Here is a 19556-nt window from a genome sequence, read left to right as displayed (position 1 = left end):
GGGGCCACCATCACCCCTGCAGATGCCATGGGATCTTGGGGAAGGGCTGGGCAGGCAGGCAGCTGTGGCCAACTGGGGACCGTACTAGACTCGGCGAGGACGGCCTCGTGGCCCAACTGGTCCTGTGCCCCGGGAGCTATGAATTTGTCCCTCAGACTGCTCTGCTTTCGGCACCTTCTCTTCAGAGCGGTCAGTCCCTCCCTGCTGCTGCCTCCGTCACGACTCCAGCCTTGCTCAGCGCGCACCTGAGGTGGACGGTGTAGGACCCGCCTAGAGCAGGAACAGCAGGCCGCGTGGGGTGTCATCTGTCCTGCCAGGCGGTCAGTGAGGACCTATGCACACTCTCACAGGCTGAGACTCTGGGCTGGTTCCTCACTGGCTGCTCCCTAAGCCCTGATCCAGGCGGGTGAACGACAGGAAGCAAGGACCCGGGACTCCCAGACCCAAGGGTGATCCTATCAAGTGACAGCCACCATCAGGTGGGAGAAGATCCACGCCAAGTGACACGTGACCACTGCTCACCATGGACGCGGTCCTCAGGCCAGGCCCTCACTGGCCCAACCCCCCACTGCTGATGGCAGCCCAGCCCTCGAGCCTGGCAGGAAAGTGGCGGCCAACCACCCTCTCCTGGGAACTGTCTGCATCCAGGCCAGGCTGGCCCTGCCGGGCTCCTGCGATGCCACGTGCTCTGCCCTCAGCACCAAGCCCAAACCAGCTGTTGCCGGGGGCTGCCTCAACCCGCCCTTCCCACCCACCCCCCCTTCCGGCAGCCTCACCTCCTCCTGCTCCGCCCAAAATCCTCCCCTCCTTCGGGTTCAGCCTGCATCCCACACCTTGATTTAGGCCATTCTCCCTGCCTCAACATGTGCCTGGCTGCCTCCGCCCTCCAAAACCCACCTGCAAAGCTCCCCAATCCCCCACCGGCATGTGCCCCTCTGAATTCCTCCTGCGCTGAGGCCATAACTGGGGGCGTACCAAGGGTAGGGCTAGGGGTGACTTATCCTGCCTGGGGACAGGGGGCATCACTTCTTGTCCCCTCTGCAGGGTGGGGGTGCAACTCATACAGCTATGTCTCCAACATGCTTCACACATGTGGGACACAGTGTGCATTAGATGGGTGGACAATGGGTGGGTGTATGGTGGGTAGATGGACTGGTGGATGGATGATGGATGGATGGATGGGTGGATGGGTGAGTGGATAGATGGATGGGTTGGATGGATGGATGGATGGATGGATGGATGGATGAATTGGATGGATGGATGGATGGATGGATGGATGGATGGATGCATGGGTGGATGGATAGGTAATGGGTGGATAAATGGATGGATAGATGGACAGATGAATGATGGGTGGGTGGATGGTTGGATGGACAGATGACGATGGGTGGATGGATAGATGGGTGCATTGGTGGCCTCTCCTCCACTAGACCAATGGCAGTGGGGACCTGGAAAGAGTTGGTGGCAGAAGCTGACCCAGGAAGAGAGAAGGGTGACCTGGTTTCCTGCCTTTGTCGGTCATCCGGAAATTAGGCCTGCAGTTACCCTGAGAAACGAGAATGTGGAGTAGTTGTGTTGCCTTCTCATCCTATCTGTACGGCCCCTCAGTTTCTCCCAAAGGATTTTAATGTCTCTGGTCCCTAAGAGTAAGCTGACCTCCCTCTCATGGCATATCCTACACTTCTGGCGTCACATGGGGACCCTCAGTGCTCTCCTACGGGATGGGGCGTGCAGAGGCCAGAGCTCTCTGCTGAGCCGTCTCTCACGCATGCGTACCAGGCCCAGGCCGGCACCCTGGAATTACTCCAAGTCCTGGAACAGCCCTGGTTAAACACACACACTCGTCACAATCATCAACGCTGGCATCCCTCTGGACAGGTGGTATGACATCCAGGGTGTCCTGAGATGTGGCTTCGGTGGATGGACTGCAAGAAAAGACTGAAAATCTCCAAGTTCACTGGTAGACCAGAAAGAGAAAGTAGTCGGCCACTGTGGGGTCTGTCCTTGGAAAAAGCCAGAGCCCTGGGAAGGAAAGGCGTTTATCAGGATTTTCCATACAAGATGCACCTCACAGACCCACAGCGGACCTGGAAAAATTGGTCTTCATAGCACCCCAACCAAGAAAGCGGAGAGAGAGCATGCTCAATGCGTGTGGGGGGAAGGATACAGTGCCTAGGGTTTGCTCGGGAGGAGCAGAAGCCTTGCATCAAACAGCCAGATCCCACCGTGCCCAGCTCTGTGGCCTCTGGGAATCGTATGGGACATCCTGAGGTCTGGGCCTTCCTTTGTAAAAGGACAAGGAGAAAGCCAAGCGCCCTCGGTGTCCCTATACTGTAAGCCTCCCTGAGAACTGTGGCCTCACAGAAGGCGGGCCCTGCCCTCTCCTGAGGGCCGCTGGGCTGGGGCCTGCTGCCCTGGGGTCACGGGAGCAGGGTGGGGGGGGTGGGGGGGGTGGGGGGAGGGGGGAGGCAGAGCGGGACAGGGAAACGGGGAGCAGGCAGTGGACTGGAGGGTCCCACCCCTCCCCCGCACCCCGGCCCTCTCCCATCCGGCTCCATCAAGCTGGGAGGGGATGTCCCCAAACCGGGCCCTCAGTCAGTGAAAAACCAAGGTTCCTGTGAGCGCAGCCCCACCCTTCCAGACCAGATGGCTGTCTGCCACCTGTACATCAAACTCACTCTCAGGAACGGGAAGATTCATGGTCCTGTGTCACCGTGTAATGGCTAGCCGGTCAGAGAAACAACAATTTTCATGCCATAAAAGCTGACTTCCGTTTGTTCACTAAGAATGAATGCTGTCGATCAAGCGAAACCTATAAAAACCTCAGAGACAAAGGCAAAGAATTAAGGCTGACGCACCGGCTGCTGCCAGCCGTGATTAGCCTGTCCGTCGCCCGGGCCGGGGGCGCAGGAGCCACGCGGGGACCAGAGCTGCGGCATGGAGGGCGGGCATCTTCGGTGACACCCCTCATCCCTCCGGAGGTGGCCGCCTCGGTGCCCCTGTGAGAACAGTCCTAACTTGTGACCAGACGCCGGACTGGTTTGGGGACGAACATCGATGGTGTCCAGGTCCACCTGAGAAGCGGCGAGTCAGGCGCAGCGAGGAGCCAGCCTGCCCCTCCAAGAGCGCGTCTCGAGCTGGGCCACGGTGACGCTTCGGCTGGTGACAAGGAGACGGAGGCACCTGCCTTAGCACCCACGCCACGTCAAGTTCTACAACCTTCCCCCTGGCAGCTGCAGGGGGCACAGCCCTGGGAGGGGGCTCTTGGCCATCCCCCATTCAGCTGAGAACCATGTGGACGACACTTCAAAGGGGTGGGGGGGGACAGGTGGGGACAGGAAAGTGGGGAGCACCATGGGGAGCACCAGGAAGCAGGAAGCACGAGGTAGCTCTCCGGGAGCAGGCGAGAGTGCATAGGACACTTGCGGTGACCCTCTGTGCCGGTCCCGGCCAACAGGGTCTGTAGGAGCCGGAGGGACAGGCACGAAGCAGACCCAAACCAGGGAGGCCTGGGAAGGGGCCCTATGCCCGGGTCGCCGTCTCCTGCCGCCCTGTTCCCGCAGCTCCAGGCCCGGAGACACGGGACGCCCAGCCTCCACGGCCTACTTGGAGGACCACGTGAGCCTGGCCTCACTCTTGCCCCAGCAACGTGGGGGTAGGCGCCCTCGGAGGAGTGGGCAGACAGAAGGTTCTGCGCCTGGTGGGATGGGCCAGGTCAGAAGCCCTGGGACCGTGATCGTTAGCGTCACGGTCTCACCTTTCTCGGAGGGGACCGTGTCATTTTCCCGGTTCTAATGCTGCCCCATGGCTCTGGGGACCGGGTGAGGCCACACGGGACCCCTGTGTGCCGCCTGTGCAACTTCCTGTGAATACGCAAGGGCTTCAAAATAAACATGCACCAACGTAAAGTGTTTCTTCAAAGCCCTTAATTCTGCTAACGTGGGGGCAGGGGGGGCGGACGGCCCTGGAGTATGTGGGGGGTTCCTCGCAGCCAGGACCACCTCCCCACCTGGTCCCACACACCCTGTCCCCAAATGGGCCATGCTGGTAGAGGCCGGGCCCCCCCCCCCCCCGCCTCCATCACCCTTGATGTTGGCCCAGGAGCCCCCTCCGGGAGGTCAGCAGACAGCAGGGCCGCTCTGAGCGGCCCCAGCACGGGCACCGGCACCCAGGCCCCTGGGATGGCAGCCCGCTTGGGTGGCGGTGGAGCAGGGGTGATGGCGTGAGCTCACACGCTCGCCAGCCCACCCCGGCCCTCGGGGCGCCGGCGCCGTGCGTCCCAGGCAGCTGTGTGGTCCCCCCCGCCCCCGCCGGGGAAGCAGGTACTCACCGAGCTCCCCCAGCCAGTGGGCCTCTGCTCGCTGAGGGCAGCGTTACTGGGGACGGCCTGTGGACGTGGGCCGCCCGCCCGCAGGGGTGGCACGCTTGTTCCAGGCGTGGCTGGAAGACGCCACCACACAGACGCTGTCCCCCAGGCGACCGGCGCTGAAGCAGTGAGGTCAAGGGCTACGAAACTTGCTTCGCGCCTGCTGAGCCACCTCCCTCCCCAGGGACCGACAGCGAATTTTGGTGTGGAAGTGCCTGAGATACACCCATGAGCCAAATGTGCCCTTGGGAGAGGCTCCAGGTCCGCCAGGGGCCACGGCAGAAGCCCGTGGTTTGCAGCGGGGCCCGGGTCAGGACATACCCCCAGCCAGGAGGTCGCAACAGCCCGTGCCTCCCACCTCCCCAGCATCCCCCATGCTGCCAGCCAGGCCACTGGGCTCCCACAGGGTCAATCAGCGGCAGTGTGGCCTTTAACAATTCAGGGGCGCCTGGGGGGTTCGGTCGGTTGAGCGCCCGACTTCAGCTCGGGTCACGATCTGGTGGTTCGTGGGTTCGAGCCCCACGTCGGGCTCTGTGCTGACAGCTTAGAGCCTGGAGCCTGTTTCAGATTCTGTGTCTCCCTCTCTGTCTGTTCCTCCCCCCCCACATTCTCTCTCTCTCTCTCAAAAATAAATAAAAATTTTAAAACAAATAAATAAAGTAACATTTCATCTCACAGTAATGCAGCTCCCAACCCAGGCTCTTGCCCTAATTATCACTTTATCTTTCATAATTGAAACGACAATTATGGCTGGTTTTCTTTCCGATCGCTAATAATGGTGTAACTAGCGGACGTTAATGATGACGGCAAGCCAGCAGTCCAAGACGGCGCTTACGTTTTATTTCTGCTGATAGCACTTAAAATACAGTATGTTTTCATGGGTACATTTTCCACGGTAAGCCGTAATACCAGTCCACACCACCTCCCTGCCAAAGCCAAACAAAACAAAGCACCCCTCCCCTAACAGTCATCTCAGAGTCGCAAAGTTACACTCGTTTCTGGCTTCCACACCCACGACGCCCATGACGCGGCTGGCTACAGGGGCCACGGGGGCCGGTGGCCGCCACATTCACGACAGCGGCATTCTCACACCACGTCAAAGCTCTGCCCCGAGCCCCCATTTCCAAGCGGTGTGAGCTGGCCCTTGTGTTACGGAGGAAAGGCCTGGGCAGGAAGCGCGCAGAAAAGGTTAGGCGCGGCACGGATCAAGTCAGTAAAGGGTTAAGAAGCAGGTGATCACGCAAAGAAGTGCAGGAAAGTGGACAGAAAAAAACTGCTAGGAAAATAAACGATGTTTTTAGAGGAGCCAATGTTTACAACTGAAATCTTTTCTTCAGCGCCCTCGTTCCAATCTGAGTGTGTGTGTGTGTGTGTGTGTGTGTGTGTGTGTGTGTGTGTGTGAATACCGCACGTGCGTCTCCCCAGAATGACCCAAACGAAGAGCAGAGAGGGGATTACTGAACAAAATTCTGCAGGGTCCTGTGCATGTGCTAAGGAGAATCATGGGTCCAAGAGAAAAAGATGGAATTTGCAAAAACTAAACAATATTGGAAGTCAGGTTTGGGCTCCTCGGAGCTTAAAACTCCGGTAAATTTAAGGAATGATTTTATATCTAGAGACTCACCCACGGGCCCCCAGGGAGGCGGCTGGGACACCCCGTAACCCGGAGGGAAGACCCCTGGCGGTGCGGACTCCATGCAGGACGTGCGATGACGTCACCCCGCCCCTAACTACGCGCCAGCTCCAAGGACTCTCCCGCCGGGAAGAGAGAGAGGCATTCCGTGGACACACACTCCATCACCCGCCTGCACCAGTCACACCTCTGATGCTACAACAGCTCAGCAGTCGGCATCGTGTTCGACAGTCGGAAGGAAGGAGCCGGGTCCCCGACCCCCTCAGGGGAGCCGCTGTTGTCGGACTGAGGGCCGGGAGACGCGAGGACAGTGCGGACAGGCTCCGCCCACGACCGTCACTCCCGTCTCCTGCCGTCCCCGAGCTGAGAAGCTGCAGTGTGGGGACGGTGGCCAAGCGGTGCCGCTACCTAACTCGTGCGCGCCTCGCACTACGGCACAGGGCGGGCTGGGCGCCAGCTCCGGCAGCAGGCGCGCGGCCGCGAGTCCGCCTAGTGCTTGCCTTTGGTCGATTTCTTCTTCTTGGACTCGTCCCTCTGCTTCGGCTTCTTCCTCTTGCCACCTTCTTTGAGTCCTAAGGAAACACGGCTTGTGAAACACTGTTCCGAAGGGCAGCGGCGTCCCCACCAAGAGGCAAGCGCTTCCAAACACTCGCCCACGTTAACACGGGACAATCGGGCTGTCCCCACTTCTCCCCAGGCCACATCCACAGCGTGACCGACTCTTCAAACAGCAGAGTAACATCTCTGACGTTGTTCAAAGAGCATCGGAGCCACGCGCCCAGAGGGGGGCGGCACTGAGCCCACGCTCTCCTCTGCTCACCCTGCCCCTGATGACCCCACCCTGCGCCCGGCACAGCCCTCACGCCTGCACCCCCACATCCCTACGTGGCCCTCGCCCCGGCGCCTCTGGACCCCTAGGCAGCCTGCACCCCTACACAGCCCTCACACCTGTGCCCCTACACCCCTGCACCCTTTACAAGGCCCTCGCCCCTGCGCAGCCCTCACCCCTGTGCCCTCACCCCTGCACGGCCCTCACACCCATGCGCCTCCACACGACCCTCACCCCTGCGCAGCCCTCACTCCTGTGCCCTCGCCCTTCCACGGCCCTCACGCCTGTGCACCCGCACTCCTACGTGGCCCTCGCCCCTGCACCTCTAGACCCCTAGGCAGCCAGCACCCCTACACAGCCCTCACACCTGGGCCCCTACACCCCTGCACCCTTTACAAGGCCCTCGCCCCAGCGCAGCCCTCACCCCTGTGCCTCCACACGGCCCTCGCCCCTGCGCAGCCCTCACCCCTGCATGGCCCTCACACCCATGCCCCCCTACCCTTGTGCCTCCACACGGCCCTCGCCCCTGCGCAGCCCTCACCCCTGTGCCCTCGCCCCTGCGCAGCCCTCATCCTTCTGCCCTCCCCCCTCCACGGCCCTCACGCCCGTGCCCCCACGCCCCTGTGCCTCCACATGGCCCTCGCACCCCTGGGCACCCTCGCACCCCACCCGGCAGGGCTGACTCCGCCCCAGGGACAGGCTCCCTCCGGCACTGGCCAGACCCGAGTCCTGTCTGCTGGGACAAGCCCTGCTGTGGGCCGGGCTTGTGTCCATGGGCTCTGGGGTGTTCGTCCCCAGGTCTCGCCTGAGGACGCGGACCTTCCGTTTCTCCCGTGTCGACTGCTTAACGTGTGAGAGGCGCCCCCTCGAGGTTTCGTCCAAAGGGCCGGAAAGGAAGCAGCCGAGCACCTGGCGCTTCGTCGGTCCAGCAACGAGCTAGAAGAGCCCTCGGCTGAGCCCGCAAGCGGGCCGGATGCCGGATCCAGGTAACGAAAGCTGTATTTACGCGGCCAGTCCTTCACCAACCCACGTGACCCGCCACGTTCCCCCGCAGCCCGGGCATCACGGTGTCTCACCGGGGCTACCACGCGGGCCCGGGCCAAGCATTTGGGAAAGGCGCCGCGGGGTTCTGAGCGGGACGAAGGCGAAGGGCTGACCCCGCAGCGGGGCGAGGGCGGGGCTCAGGCACAACCTTGCCTGAGGCGAGTCCAGGGAACGGGGCCCAAACGCCACGATCCAGGGCGCGACGGAGTAAGAACAGCCCCAAGAGTTGAGCAGGGAACCAGGGCCGGTCTGGGGACGTGTCGGCGTGTCCTGTATCGGAAGTGACTACCGGTCGGAGGTACCCGGTCTTCCTGGAGGAACCTCCACAGGGAACGGTTCCCACGATGGGCCCCCACGAACACGCAGGGAGGAGGGGCCAGGGGCCGCACGTGTGCGTGGCTGGAGGCCTGGCCGACCGCACGGCTCCTTGCACAGGAGCCGCGGCCTCACGGTGGGCATAACGTCTCAGAGGCTCCTTGCGCAGAGGGGGACGGTGGCCTCCCCTCCGCCCGCCAGACTCAGTTACTCGGAAAATAACCCGAGAAGGAGAAAGAGAAGAACGTGCTGACCTACCACCGAGACACAGGTGCTCCTGTCCGAGGCTCGGGGAAGCCCACCAGCGCCAAGGGAGACAAATGCCGCCGCCCGGGCCGCCTTCGCCGAGACGACCGAGGGTGGCGGGGAGAAGGACCCAGAAGAACACTGCGGGCCGTGGGGCAGGCTGCCAGGGCCTGTGAGACTCTCCTGCCTCCACCACGGGGAGCCTGTGCCCCTGGTCCGGTCACGAAACCCTAACACCTGACCCAGAAGGGACCCCGAAGCCCCCGCAGCCCCAGCCCCTCTCCCAGAGGGCACTTGTGGTTGCGGCACGGGGCGGGGAGGCAACTCCTCGTTCCCATTCCCTATTACAATGCCTCTCTTGCTACCAGGCATTTTAAATTTTAAGATGATGACAGAAAAGTAACTTGAGACAAACTAAAGGGATTTCGGCTCAAATGACAAGATTCGGGGGGGTGGAGCGTGTGCACCTGTGACCGGCCCCTGCTGAACACATCCCGCCCGGCAGGTGCCTGGCCCGTGCACCTGGGGCACGTGGGGGACACCGACCAGCCGGAGGCCTCGCGGCCCCAGGACCCTCACACATACTGCACACAAGCACCCCTTTTGAAGACAGCTGCCAACCGGTCGCAGAGCCTCAAGGTGCCCGGGGGGGGGGGGGGGGCTCTCTGGTCGGTCTGGAAGCAAGTTCCCAGAGCTGAGCCAAGAAAGTTTTATCTGCCCCAACAGCCACTGTCTGCTTGGGGATCCTCTTTGGAATCACGCAAGGGAACAGATGCTGGATGGGAACCCCCTGCCCTGACTCAAACACGTCTACACAGGAGCTGCACGCATGCCCAGGGCTCCAACCAAGGGAGCCAAGTGCTCGGGGCGGTGGAGAGGCTCCACATTGACGGGCAGGCCCCCTCCCAGGTCCACCCCCCAAGCCACACCCGTGGCGCAAACCTTGAGGGGAGTCAGCAACCACCCAGCAGGGCGGTGGGGGGGTCAGCTCCTAACCTCCGCAAAGCGAGCTTTCCCTGAGGCCCCCCCAAGACAAAGCAGAGCGGGATTATGAGGAAAGAAACCCCCCTCGGATGCTCAGGGATCGGAGCTGCAGAACAGAGGGACGCCCGTGCAGGGGTGTGAGTTGGAGGCCGGCAGGCACCGCATCGCACAGACGACGTGAGCGCGGCCGGGGTCTGCGGGGCATCGGGTACATGTGGGCCATCGTAAGAGTCACTGGCGGTTTCTTACCGGGTCCTGTGTTCGGGGAAAAGCCTGCGGGAGACGGCCCCTCGGCCACCTGAAGCTCAAGGCAGCGAGGACGCGGTAAGACACCCCCCGCCTCTAGAGAGAAACGTCTGAAAGCCCCGGTGGGAGCTGCGGGCAGAGAAGCAGGTTAGCCGCCTGGGTTAGTATCGCGCCCAAGCTGCCCAAGCGGACGCGGGCGTGAGACGCGGGGCACACGTCCCACGGTGCCACGCTGCCCTCTGCAAAGCCAAGCGTCCCACAGCGTCCTGGGTAAGGCACCTTCTGCAGGCCGAACAAAGGAAAAGGGAAAAAGGGTCAAGTTTATTCTTTCGTTCGTGAAGTCTTCTTCTTGTTGAATGATAATTTTCCTTCCACACAGTTCCGTGCTCTTGGGGCACCCGCGGCGCGGGGGATCCGCACGGGACAGACGCTCAGCCACACCTTAGGACTGACCGGCTCCAGGCGACACGGGGCAACACGAGGCGCCCGTGTCCTCCAAAATGAAGCAGGCGCGAGCGTGACGGGGGCTCGTCGTTCCGCGGAACCGCGAACGACACGGGGACGCGGCAGGCCGGTCCGCACCGCCCTGCACCTGTGCCACCCACGGGAGCCGGGGCCACAGGGCCGCCACGCCTGTCCCTGCGCACACACTGCTGTCTCAGCGCCGCGTCCGCACGCACCCGGAATCGGATCGGCCGCGTCCTCCACGTGGGAGAGCCTCACAGAAACGACGCATGCGGCGCCTTGAGGAGCGCGGGTCCAGCAAGAGCTCGCCTTCAACCTCAAAGGATCACCTCCCCGCGCTGCCTCCCAGCGGACTTCGAGGGACCCCTCCGTGGAGCGGAGGTTCCAGCCCCGAGGTGCGAGCAGGGGCACCTGGGGAACCATGCTCCTTATTATGCGGCGTTCTTAACAAGAATTTCCCCAAGGCTTGGAGATGCGGCAGGAAGCTGTCCTGCGGCCCCCCGGGCCCCCCAGAGCGCACCGGTGGTCCTGCCCGGGGTGGCGTGGGGAGCTCCCGGAGGGACCCGCCTTCGTTACTGGCTGGCGTCCGAGTCGGCAGCGTCGGCCAAAGAGCCGCAAGCGGACTGTGCAGAGAAGCAAAGCAGCCTGCTGGCAGGAAGCACCCGAAGGTGGCGGGCGGCCCTGAGCCGGCTTCCCGTCCAACTGTGTGATTCTGTCGCACGTTCTTCTCAGTCTGTGGACCCTTCCTCTGGGGCGGCTACGCCGTCTCCAGTAAGGAGGTCACCCAAAGCGCCTGGCGGGAGCTCCCCAGACATCTGCAAGGAACCGTGTCTTCACCTCCGGGGCGTTTAACTCTGACACGCTTCCAGACCTCACACCCTGTGGCCCAAGAGCATCAGAAAGTCCTCGAGGTGGGGGGGACGGGCTGAGCTCCAGGAACACAGCCTCCCAGCCTGTCCATGGCCAAGGAAAAGGGTCTGGTGACCGGGAAGTCCTGTCACCCGCCTCTTTTGCGTACAGACTCGTGCCAAGGATCATCGGGCAACTAGTTTTCCGCACGCAACAACGCCTGGTGGGGACCCGATGGTACAAACGGGCCAAAACGTCTCCTCACGTTTTCAGGGACAAGAATCAGCCGTTTCTTCTACAGGAAGAAACGAACTCCCCACTCTCCTTGTGCTCTCGGCAGGCGTGGCCTCTGGGGACCCAGGGCAGCGGGTGGCTTCACCTGGCAAGGACGGGCCTCGTTCCGAACTCGGGATGTTCCCTTCGGGCCGGGTCTACTGGCGGACGTCCTGTCGCAGGAGCCGGCCGTCTGCTCGAATGAGGCTCCAGGGGGCCCATCTCTGCGCACCTCATTCTTGGGGGCTGGGATGTTCCGACCCGGTACGTAGGCTCATGGTGTCCTCACGACCCAACAGAGCCCATTAAATCACCGTTCCCAGGGCGAGGTGTTCAAGCCAAGCGAACGGCCGGACCAGCCCCTTGCCCAGACGCCCAAAGACCCCTGCCCGGCCTGCCCTAAGACCACTGGAGATCAGGAGCTGACCATCAACCCCGGGAAAACGTCCACAGGCCCACTCAAGGCAGAATGAGTTCTGAATTCACACAGCCCTTTCTTCCAATCACACAGGGAAAGGCGGAGGTCTGCGAACGGTCCATCTGCCTGTGGTAGCACCGCGCCACGGCCCAGCCAGCGGCCGGGTCTGCACCGCCCCGCGTGGCCCTGTGCCGCGGTCCAACGCCCATGTGCCTTCGAAGCAGTGGCACGTTCTTTCTGTCCTCCTCGAAACCCTGACGCACCCCTCCGCCTTACCCGAGGAGACCCGGAGAGGCTGGAGGGGTGCGATTCCCAGATAGAAAGTTCTGGTGGGAGACAAGGGACGAGGCTCATCCTTCTACTTCCCGGCCGTGACGGCACGTCCTGCTGAGGCCCACAGAATTAGCCTGGCCGCATGCCTTCGTGTCACTGCGACACCGGGGAAGGACGGAGGTCTTCTCCACCACAGTCTGTTACGGTCACCGCGGCCGCCTCCAGTGGTGACAACCAAGATGGCCACAGACGCTTCGAACCAAAAGGACGCTGGACTTGGGAACACAGGATCAAAGCTACACGCACAGCAGGACCCGCAGAAGCAATCCAAAATTCCACGGGGACTTCGCCCCAAGGACCCACGGCAAGTCAAGAAGCTGGAGGGGGGCAGAGCCAGGGCTCCGGAGAAACGGGGTCACTCTGCCCGGGGGACGGCTGTGTCAGGACCCTCACACGGGGTGCTCTGCTCTCAACCAGAAACAGACAAAGGCACGAGGGGCAGGCAGCAAACGCAAAACGTGTCCTCCCCGAGGCCGCAGGGTGCCCGCAGGTGTGGCGAGGGGCCTGGCGTGCGTCCCTAAGTTATGAAGGCTCAAGCACGTAGTGGAAACTCACAGAAAGGAGCATTTAAGGTAAAAGCAAAATGTGTCATCCTCTGCCCAAGACAACACGCGTCATACCGTCGTGGAACACCGGCGTCCCGTTTTAATCGGGGGGGGGGGGGGGGGCCCCCGGGAGGGGAGTCGAGAGCCGGGTGCCTCCCCCCTGCCGCCACCGGGCGCCCGCCCCCGCCCAGCCCCTGCCCGGCCCCCGCCCGCTCAGGTCAGGACACAACAGCACAGCAACGATCTCTGTCCTCGCTGGTCCTGGGAGGAAAGGGGGGCGTCCCCGTGGGGACGCGCCACACCGGTGCCCCTTTGCACACCTGCAGAGAGCACGAAGGGGTTCCAGGGGCTGCCGGCGGCCCGCTGTCTGCCCGACTCGTCCTCCTCTTCGCAGACGGGCGGAGACTGGTGTTTGGGCAGAGCGGCCGGCCCGTGTGACCTCGGCGAGGGGCCGCTGGTGCTGGCCGGCTGGGAGGGCAGCGCGCTCTGGCCTCTGCGAAGGCGCTCTTCCTGGAGGGCGGCCTCGTCCGCCACACCTGAAAGCACAGGACGGGCAGGCGTGAGCTCACACGGACCGCTCCCCTCCTGCCCCAGGGCATCCGGCTTCCGGGGCGGGGGGGGGGGGGGGGGGGGGGGGGGGAAGGATCTTACCACAGCCTCTGCATGGTGGGGGCCTGACCTCAGGCTCCGCGCCCGCCCCTTCACGCACACCAGTGACTCCCGGATGCACGCCCGACCTTCCCAGGAGGGAGTGTGTCCCACGGCAATCCCTGCCCAGGGGCCGGGCCCCCCAGGACAATTCATTCCATCAGAACCAACCCGGCGGTGGCAGCCTCCCGCCTCCTTCCCGGGCACCTCCTTCCCGGGCGGCCTTACTTGCGGAGCCTGTGCACACACGACACTGAGGAGGCCGCGGCAACACGTTTCCTGCCAGCTCAGAGCCGAGGCCCCGTGCGCCGGCCATCTGTCGCCCCAGAGACTCGGCCAAGATGGAACAGCCCTCACTGCTCTCAAAGGTGTGTTTCTACCGGTCTTTTAAACAACAGGAAGTAACTCTGCACAACAGGTGAACACCAGGGATACCGTCAGGACAAGCGGTCAGGTTCAAGGGATGATCTCGGGCTTCATTCACCGAAGGCTTTGGACCACCGGGCACGCATGCCAGAGATACGCTTGACATGGGGAACGAAGCTGTGAAACTGTCCGCCTGATGGGGAGGGTGGACCACGTGGGGGCATTCCCGGAGCCTCTTACCAACCCTCCCTTCCAGGGAGGTGGGAGCGTCCACCACCCAGCAAGCAACTCTCACCGAACACCCTCTGTCCGGTACGTACAACCCCGAGCCACAAGAAGCCCCGTGCGAGCGTGAGCCCCGCACGCGCACTCAAGCCCACCAGCTTTCCCCTTCCCTTCCGTGCCCACAGCCCCCCAGCGGAGGAGCACCAGCTGGGGCGACACCCGAGACGCAGCGTGCGGCAAGAGGACGGTCGCGGACGGAGTTGTGCCGATCACAGCCGTTCACACGGGCTCCTCCGGACCCGGTGCCCGGCTCAGCGCTGGGAACAGACACGCGCCTGTCCCGGGCAACCTGCCTAAATGGCTCTGCAGCCCGCTAAAGCTCATCTCGTGGACCTAACTCCTGAGCCGCAGGGACCGGCCCCCAAATCCTGGCGTGAACTTTTCCCTCACGCAGGAGCGCTGGCCACCGGAAGCAGGGCCACGCCGGTGCGAGGGGCCACGTCCGACGGTCTCCCCGCCCCCACCCAGCACAGGAATCACTGCTGAGAAATCCCAAGGCTTCGGGCAGCCTGCAGCATGGGGCTTGAGCTTTAGAGGTTTGCCAAAGCCAGTCCCTGGTTCCTCACGGAGCCTCCGAATCCCCCACGGCTCTGGACGCTGTGGGTGCCCACCACGCATGCTCCACGTTTTCCGGCGGCCGGACGCCCCGGCACCGCAGCCCGGCCTGGCTCCGTGCTGGCCTACAGCTCGGAGTCTGCCGCCCCGGGGTCCCACCTGCAGGCCCCAACTGAAACGCTGCTCGTGGAGCCGGGTAACCAAGCAGACCTCCAGGCTGGGAGGGGATGCCCGCTGGTCCCGGGGAACACGGCCGGGAGACACGTTTCTGGTGAGGCCCTCTGACCCACTGCAGGTTCCTGAGTCCAATCCGATGACTAGGCTGACAGCGCACGGATGCCCTGGGCCGGGCGGCCACATCCCCCTGGACGGGCGCCTCACGCGAGGGCCACTCCGTGCCTGAGCAGGAAGGTGGCCAGCGGGGCGTCGGTGAACAGGGCCAAGGGCAAGGCCAGGGGAACCCTTGGGGGGAGCCCACCTCTGCGGGGTCTGAGAGTCTCAGCTGACGTTATGCTCTTCGGCAAACAAACAGAAGTAAAAACTCTCCGACACGCGGAGGAGGAGCCATGCGGCTGTTTGAAGGAACCACGGTTACGTGGAGACTCTACTGCAAAACCCACATTTGAAGTGGGAAGCGGAGAAAGGGGAGCCAGGGCCTCGGTTTCTTCAGGTGCATAGGCCTCGCGGAGCACTCCGGGAGGGGCCTGTGACCCCAACACCTGAATACTGGCAAAAGGGGCGACGCCCGACCCCAGGAACAGCTCCGTGCGCACAGAATGCCGCCCAAGCACGTGCTCAGCTCTGTCCACCTGGAAGGAAGAAGCTGCTGGAGTCCCCGCGGCAGCAGGGAGACACTGCTGTGGGGGACCAGTTATCCCTTCCCTGCCCCACACAGTCCCACCTGCCACGCTCCCTACGATCCGTAAGTATCACACCTTGTGAACAACGGCGTATCATCTGAGAACATGTCAACGTCAGCTCTTATGCAAAACTTCGGCATCCCTCCATCTGGGCCTGGCAGGGCAGGGGCCAGGCTCGTGGCGGGGGGAGCTGCCGCGCTCCCACCCTGCTAACCGCACCCCGGGAACCCCGGGAACCAAGTCTTCCACACCGGTGACAAGAGGTGGCGTTTCCCCCACGATCTCCACAACCGTTTGGCGTCCACAGCTCTGTGCCTTCAGACGCAACCTCCCCCCGGAAAGTGCAGGGAACCCATCCGGGCGCGGACGGCTGGCCTCATTTCCGGCACTTACACTGCAGACAAAAAGTGCACGCCGGCCCTTGGGAGACGGGTCCTCGGGAGCTGGAAGGCCACCACGGGCAGGGTGCGGTCCTGCTGGCCGGTCGAGGGCCGCACAGGCCGGGGGAAGAAGCGCCGGGCCTACGACGCTGTGCTGTTCCCCATTGTCTTTACTTCCCCAGGCCCAGGACGTGCACGCACACTGGCCTCCAGGGACGCCTTGTGCCCTGCGTTTGCTGTGTGGCTGGAAGACAGAAGTCCCTAAGGTGCTCAGCTCGAGGATGTTCCGAGTGCCCATGTACAGAGATACGGGAAACAGAGATCGTGAAGGCGTCTGTCCCCTGCAGACTGGCCCGCGTCTCCCAGGCCTCTCGGATCCCGACACGCTCAGGGCTCAGAAGGCAAGCAAATCACGGACGTGGGAGGGCACCATATCCAGGACTGCCGGGAACCCGGGGCAATCAGGCGCGCTCCCTGCAGGACGTCCCTCGGAGGGGGCCCCTGCCCAAGCACCCTGGCCTGCCCACCAGCTCCGGACAGGGGCCCGGGCGCCTGTGTTCCCTGCCTTCCCGAGCCCATCCTCCCGGGCAAATCCTAGCGCCACTCCTGCTCAGGCCTCGCCTTCATGAAGCTTCTTCCCTAGAGCCCCGCGGCACAGTCCGGGCATCGGGACTTACGGCGGCGCCATAAGGGCGGGTGGCCAGGGTGGAGAGTCAGGCTGTCAGGTCCACAGGGACCCTTGCAGAAACAGTGGTAGGACACGCAGCTGGCACCTGCCCTTCCGGTCCACACGGTCGACCCTTAAAGGGGACACGGTGACTGGGCTTGTCACGCCACCGTGAGCTCCCAAGGTCCTCGGGTCTGCAGCAGGGACATTCAAGTCACTGACCCCACAAAGTTCCCACAAACTTTACGGTGTCTCAGGCACCAGGAAAGATGATTTGGGGAAAGGAGATAAAGAAAGGGAATGAGAAGCAGAGATTAAATCACGGTCTCACCCCAAAGGTCTCACTGGATCCTTTCCGCAGGACGCACTGAACCCGCTATGTGCACAGTGGGCTGGCGGCACTGACAGGAGGCCACCGTCCCCCACCTGTTGGTGAAAGGGGATTCGAGGGCTGGTTTTGATCAGAACGAAGGGCACAATCGACCCGAGACCCAGGGCACCGCCACCCTCACGCCGGGGCGGGAAGCCCGTTCCTCCTCCTGGGCTGGGAGCTGTGCGGCAGACTCCACACCGGCCGCGACCTGTCCCCCCAACCCCCCCGGCCCGCTGCTTCGGAGACACGGGGACGTGGAGAGGGAGTCCGAGAGCATCTGGAACGAGGGATGCCCGCGCCCGGTGTCGGGACGAGCCGCCGTGACAGAGTGGCAGGTCCCGACCACACACTTAACGTGCTGTGCAAGGAACTCAACCCGTCATCGGGATGTCACCTGCCCCCACCGCGTGGGGACATGACAGGGAGCTTCTGAGGGAGGGCTAGTCCCACAGGATCGGAACCCACCTCACCTCCCCTCAGTTTGAAAGCGGCCTTGTTTACCTTCCTCAAAACCGAACACAACCCCTCCCACCGAAGCCGGAGCCTGGGCCAGCGTCCCTGCCTCCCCCACCACTCCCAAAGCCTCTGTTCTGACATCGCATCCAACCACAGCCCAGCGAGGCCCAAGTGCTGGGCCGGGGTGGGGGGTGGGCGGGGCGGGCAGGGGTCTCCCACGGCCCCCGATTCCCTGCTCCAAACTCAGGGACACCGTTGGGCACGATCGCCCTGGAAGAAGGGACCCAGCACCGACAAAACCTCTCACAAAGCCACACGGTTGTCCAGCGTAACTTAAAACTAGGAATGCAAACCAAACAGTGAGCACTGGGCCTCCCGTCTCCTCCCCCACACCCCACGTCACTTCTAACGGCCGGCCACATTTTTAACTTCTTCCTGCTCTGTACTACCACTGACTAGGCTGTCCTCTTCTGTGGAATTTACCGTGAATCCTTTAAACAATCTGACTTGACTCTGTACCTTACGAAGGCGCTACAAATCAGCTGGAAAAAAACAAGTCCCATCCAGTTCTACGACCCATACCAAATTTACTATTTTGGTATAATTTCTGCAAGCCTGTCTTCTCGCACAAGAATCAGCTAAACTGGGAGTGTTAGTGACAACACTCCAAGCACCCTTTTCTTTTGGACAACTAAATATACAAGAACACATCCTGCCCCCGTAGCACCAAGTTAACAAATTTAAAAACAAAAACACGGTCTGCCGGTCTCCGGGGCCAAAGCACATGAACTCAGCAGGAAGCTATGGAAGGCACGCTGGGCAGCTGCCCCGAGCACACAGCCGGCCCAGCTAACGGCCGGCACTCTCCCCAAATGGAGTCCAGATACAGTGAGTGTGCTCTGGGTTGATAAGATGCAAATGAAAACAAACTTCCATAGATAAAAACAGAACCACTTTTCCCAAATATGTACAATCCAAGAGGCCTTGGCTGCAGCTGCTTTTTGGGGGGACGGGAGAGTGTTAATCCCGTACTCACTCAAATCATGAATACCACACGTGCAACGTGCGATGACGCACACATCCAGAAACGCGCCACCGGCCCATCAGAAGACTCTCTCAGGCATCAGGGCCCGGAGCGTGCCAGGCCCTGGAGACCAGCGTGGGAGGAGGCCCCCGTTCTTACAAAGCTCAGGACAGGACACGCGTAAACACTCGGCCCCACGATGAGGTCAGGGCCACCCACCTCGTGCTCCGCCTATACACAGCACAGACGGCCAGTGTCCGGATGACAAAAGTGAGCAGAGCCGAGGAGAGCCAAGGGCGCAGTCCCTGCAACGGGGACACAGAGGGACAGGGGAAAACCACAGGAGGCGGTGCACGCCATGACGGGACCCAGACCTAGAACGGAGCGGGCGCGGAGAAGTGTGGGACAGGGACTGGAAGCACGGGCATGAGACAAATCCTAAAATGTCGCCTAAGCCAACGGAGCCCCTGAGCGCTTTTCGACAAGGGGACACCTGAGTTCCAGCCGGCAGGTGGTGGGCACAGTGATGTGTGCAAGACAGAGAAGGCGGACAGATGAGGCTACTTGCTGAGGGACTGAAGGACTAGTTCCCGAAACAGCTGGCCGGAGTCTAAGCACACAGTGCCCATCACGTCACATGAGGGGAAACCGAGTCACCGTGGCGCCTGGGCTCCAGCAGAGAGGGCCATGGAACACAGGAGGGAGAACACGGAAGGCACTCCTGCCCAGCCCCTCCCCACGGAAGACAGAGCACGCGTGAACCCACGCTAAGGGCCACAACAGAGCCACTGACAAAGGACCAAAGATCCCGGGAGCCCCAGTGCTGCCGCCTTCCCCACCGGGACCGCAGCTTAAAACAAGTATTATTTTGTTAAAAACCGAGGACACAGCCTCTTAACCGTCCGGAGGCACCGCACGCAGGCCTCCACGGTGGCTGCCGTCCCCGACCACACCTCCCTCGGCCGGGACCGCGGACTGCGCGTCGCCGGAGGTCCTCAGTGGCGCAGGCCAGCCGGGTGTCAGTTACCAGCGGCCCCTTAGCAGCCGCCTGATAAACACGGGGTTACGGTTACTGCTCCAGATTCTCTGCGCACCGGCCAGGCCGGGCTTAGGCACAGGCCTCGCAGGGGAAGTTTACATCGCACGGTATCCCTGGACGAACAGCACGTGCGGGCCGGGGCGGAGGGGCCGGACCCCACTGACCGTCTCAGTGTCCCAAGCCTCGTCTGCAAAGCGGACAAGGCCACAGATCCAGGCCACGGGGCTGTCGTGGGAGTGAAGCAACTCGGGTCTATCAGCCGCTCTTATCGTATCGTCGTCTCCTGTGGCGTCTGCTCGGTTTGAGGACAACGAAGCTGGAAAGCAAGGGATGTGGAGGCTTCATGAGCTCATCCGTGGA

General features: G+C 62.5%; 1 protein-coding gene across 3 annotated transcripts in view; it reads right to left on the bottom strand.

Annotated features, from left to right (window-relative positions):
- Window positions 1–5181: 5181 nt before the first annotated feature.
- DNAJB6 (DnaJ heat shock protein family (Hsp40) member B6) overlaps window positions 5182–19556 on the bottom strand; it is a 68995-nt gene continuing 54620 nt past the window's right edge. For all 3 annotated transcript variants that reach the window (XM_040464511.1, XM_040464509.1, XM_040464510.1), the window contains exons 9-10: window positions 12864–13079; window positions 5182–6568 (exon numbers count right to left, since the gene is read on the bottom strand). In XM_040464511.1, the coding sequence (XP_040320445.1) occupies window positions 6486–6568; window positions 12864–13079 (299 nt within the window). In that variant the 3' untranslated portion in view covers window positions 5182–6485. The remainder of the gene's footprint in view (window positions 6569–12863; window positions 13080–19556) is intronic.

Source organism: Herpailurus yagouaroundi, unplaced genomic scaffold (assembly GCF_014898765.1).
Source record: "Herpailurus yagouaroundi ecotype Mexico unplaced genomic scaffold, PumYag 483, whole genome shotgun sequence".
In the NCBI taxonomy this organism is placed as follows: domain Eukaryota; kingdom Metazoa; phylum Chordata; class Mammalia; order Carnivora; family Felidae; genus Herpailurus; species Herpailurus yagouaroundi.
This window is presented reverse-complemented; position numbering and strand designations above follow the sequence as displayed.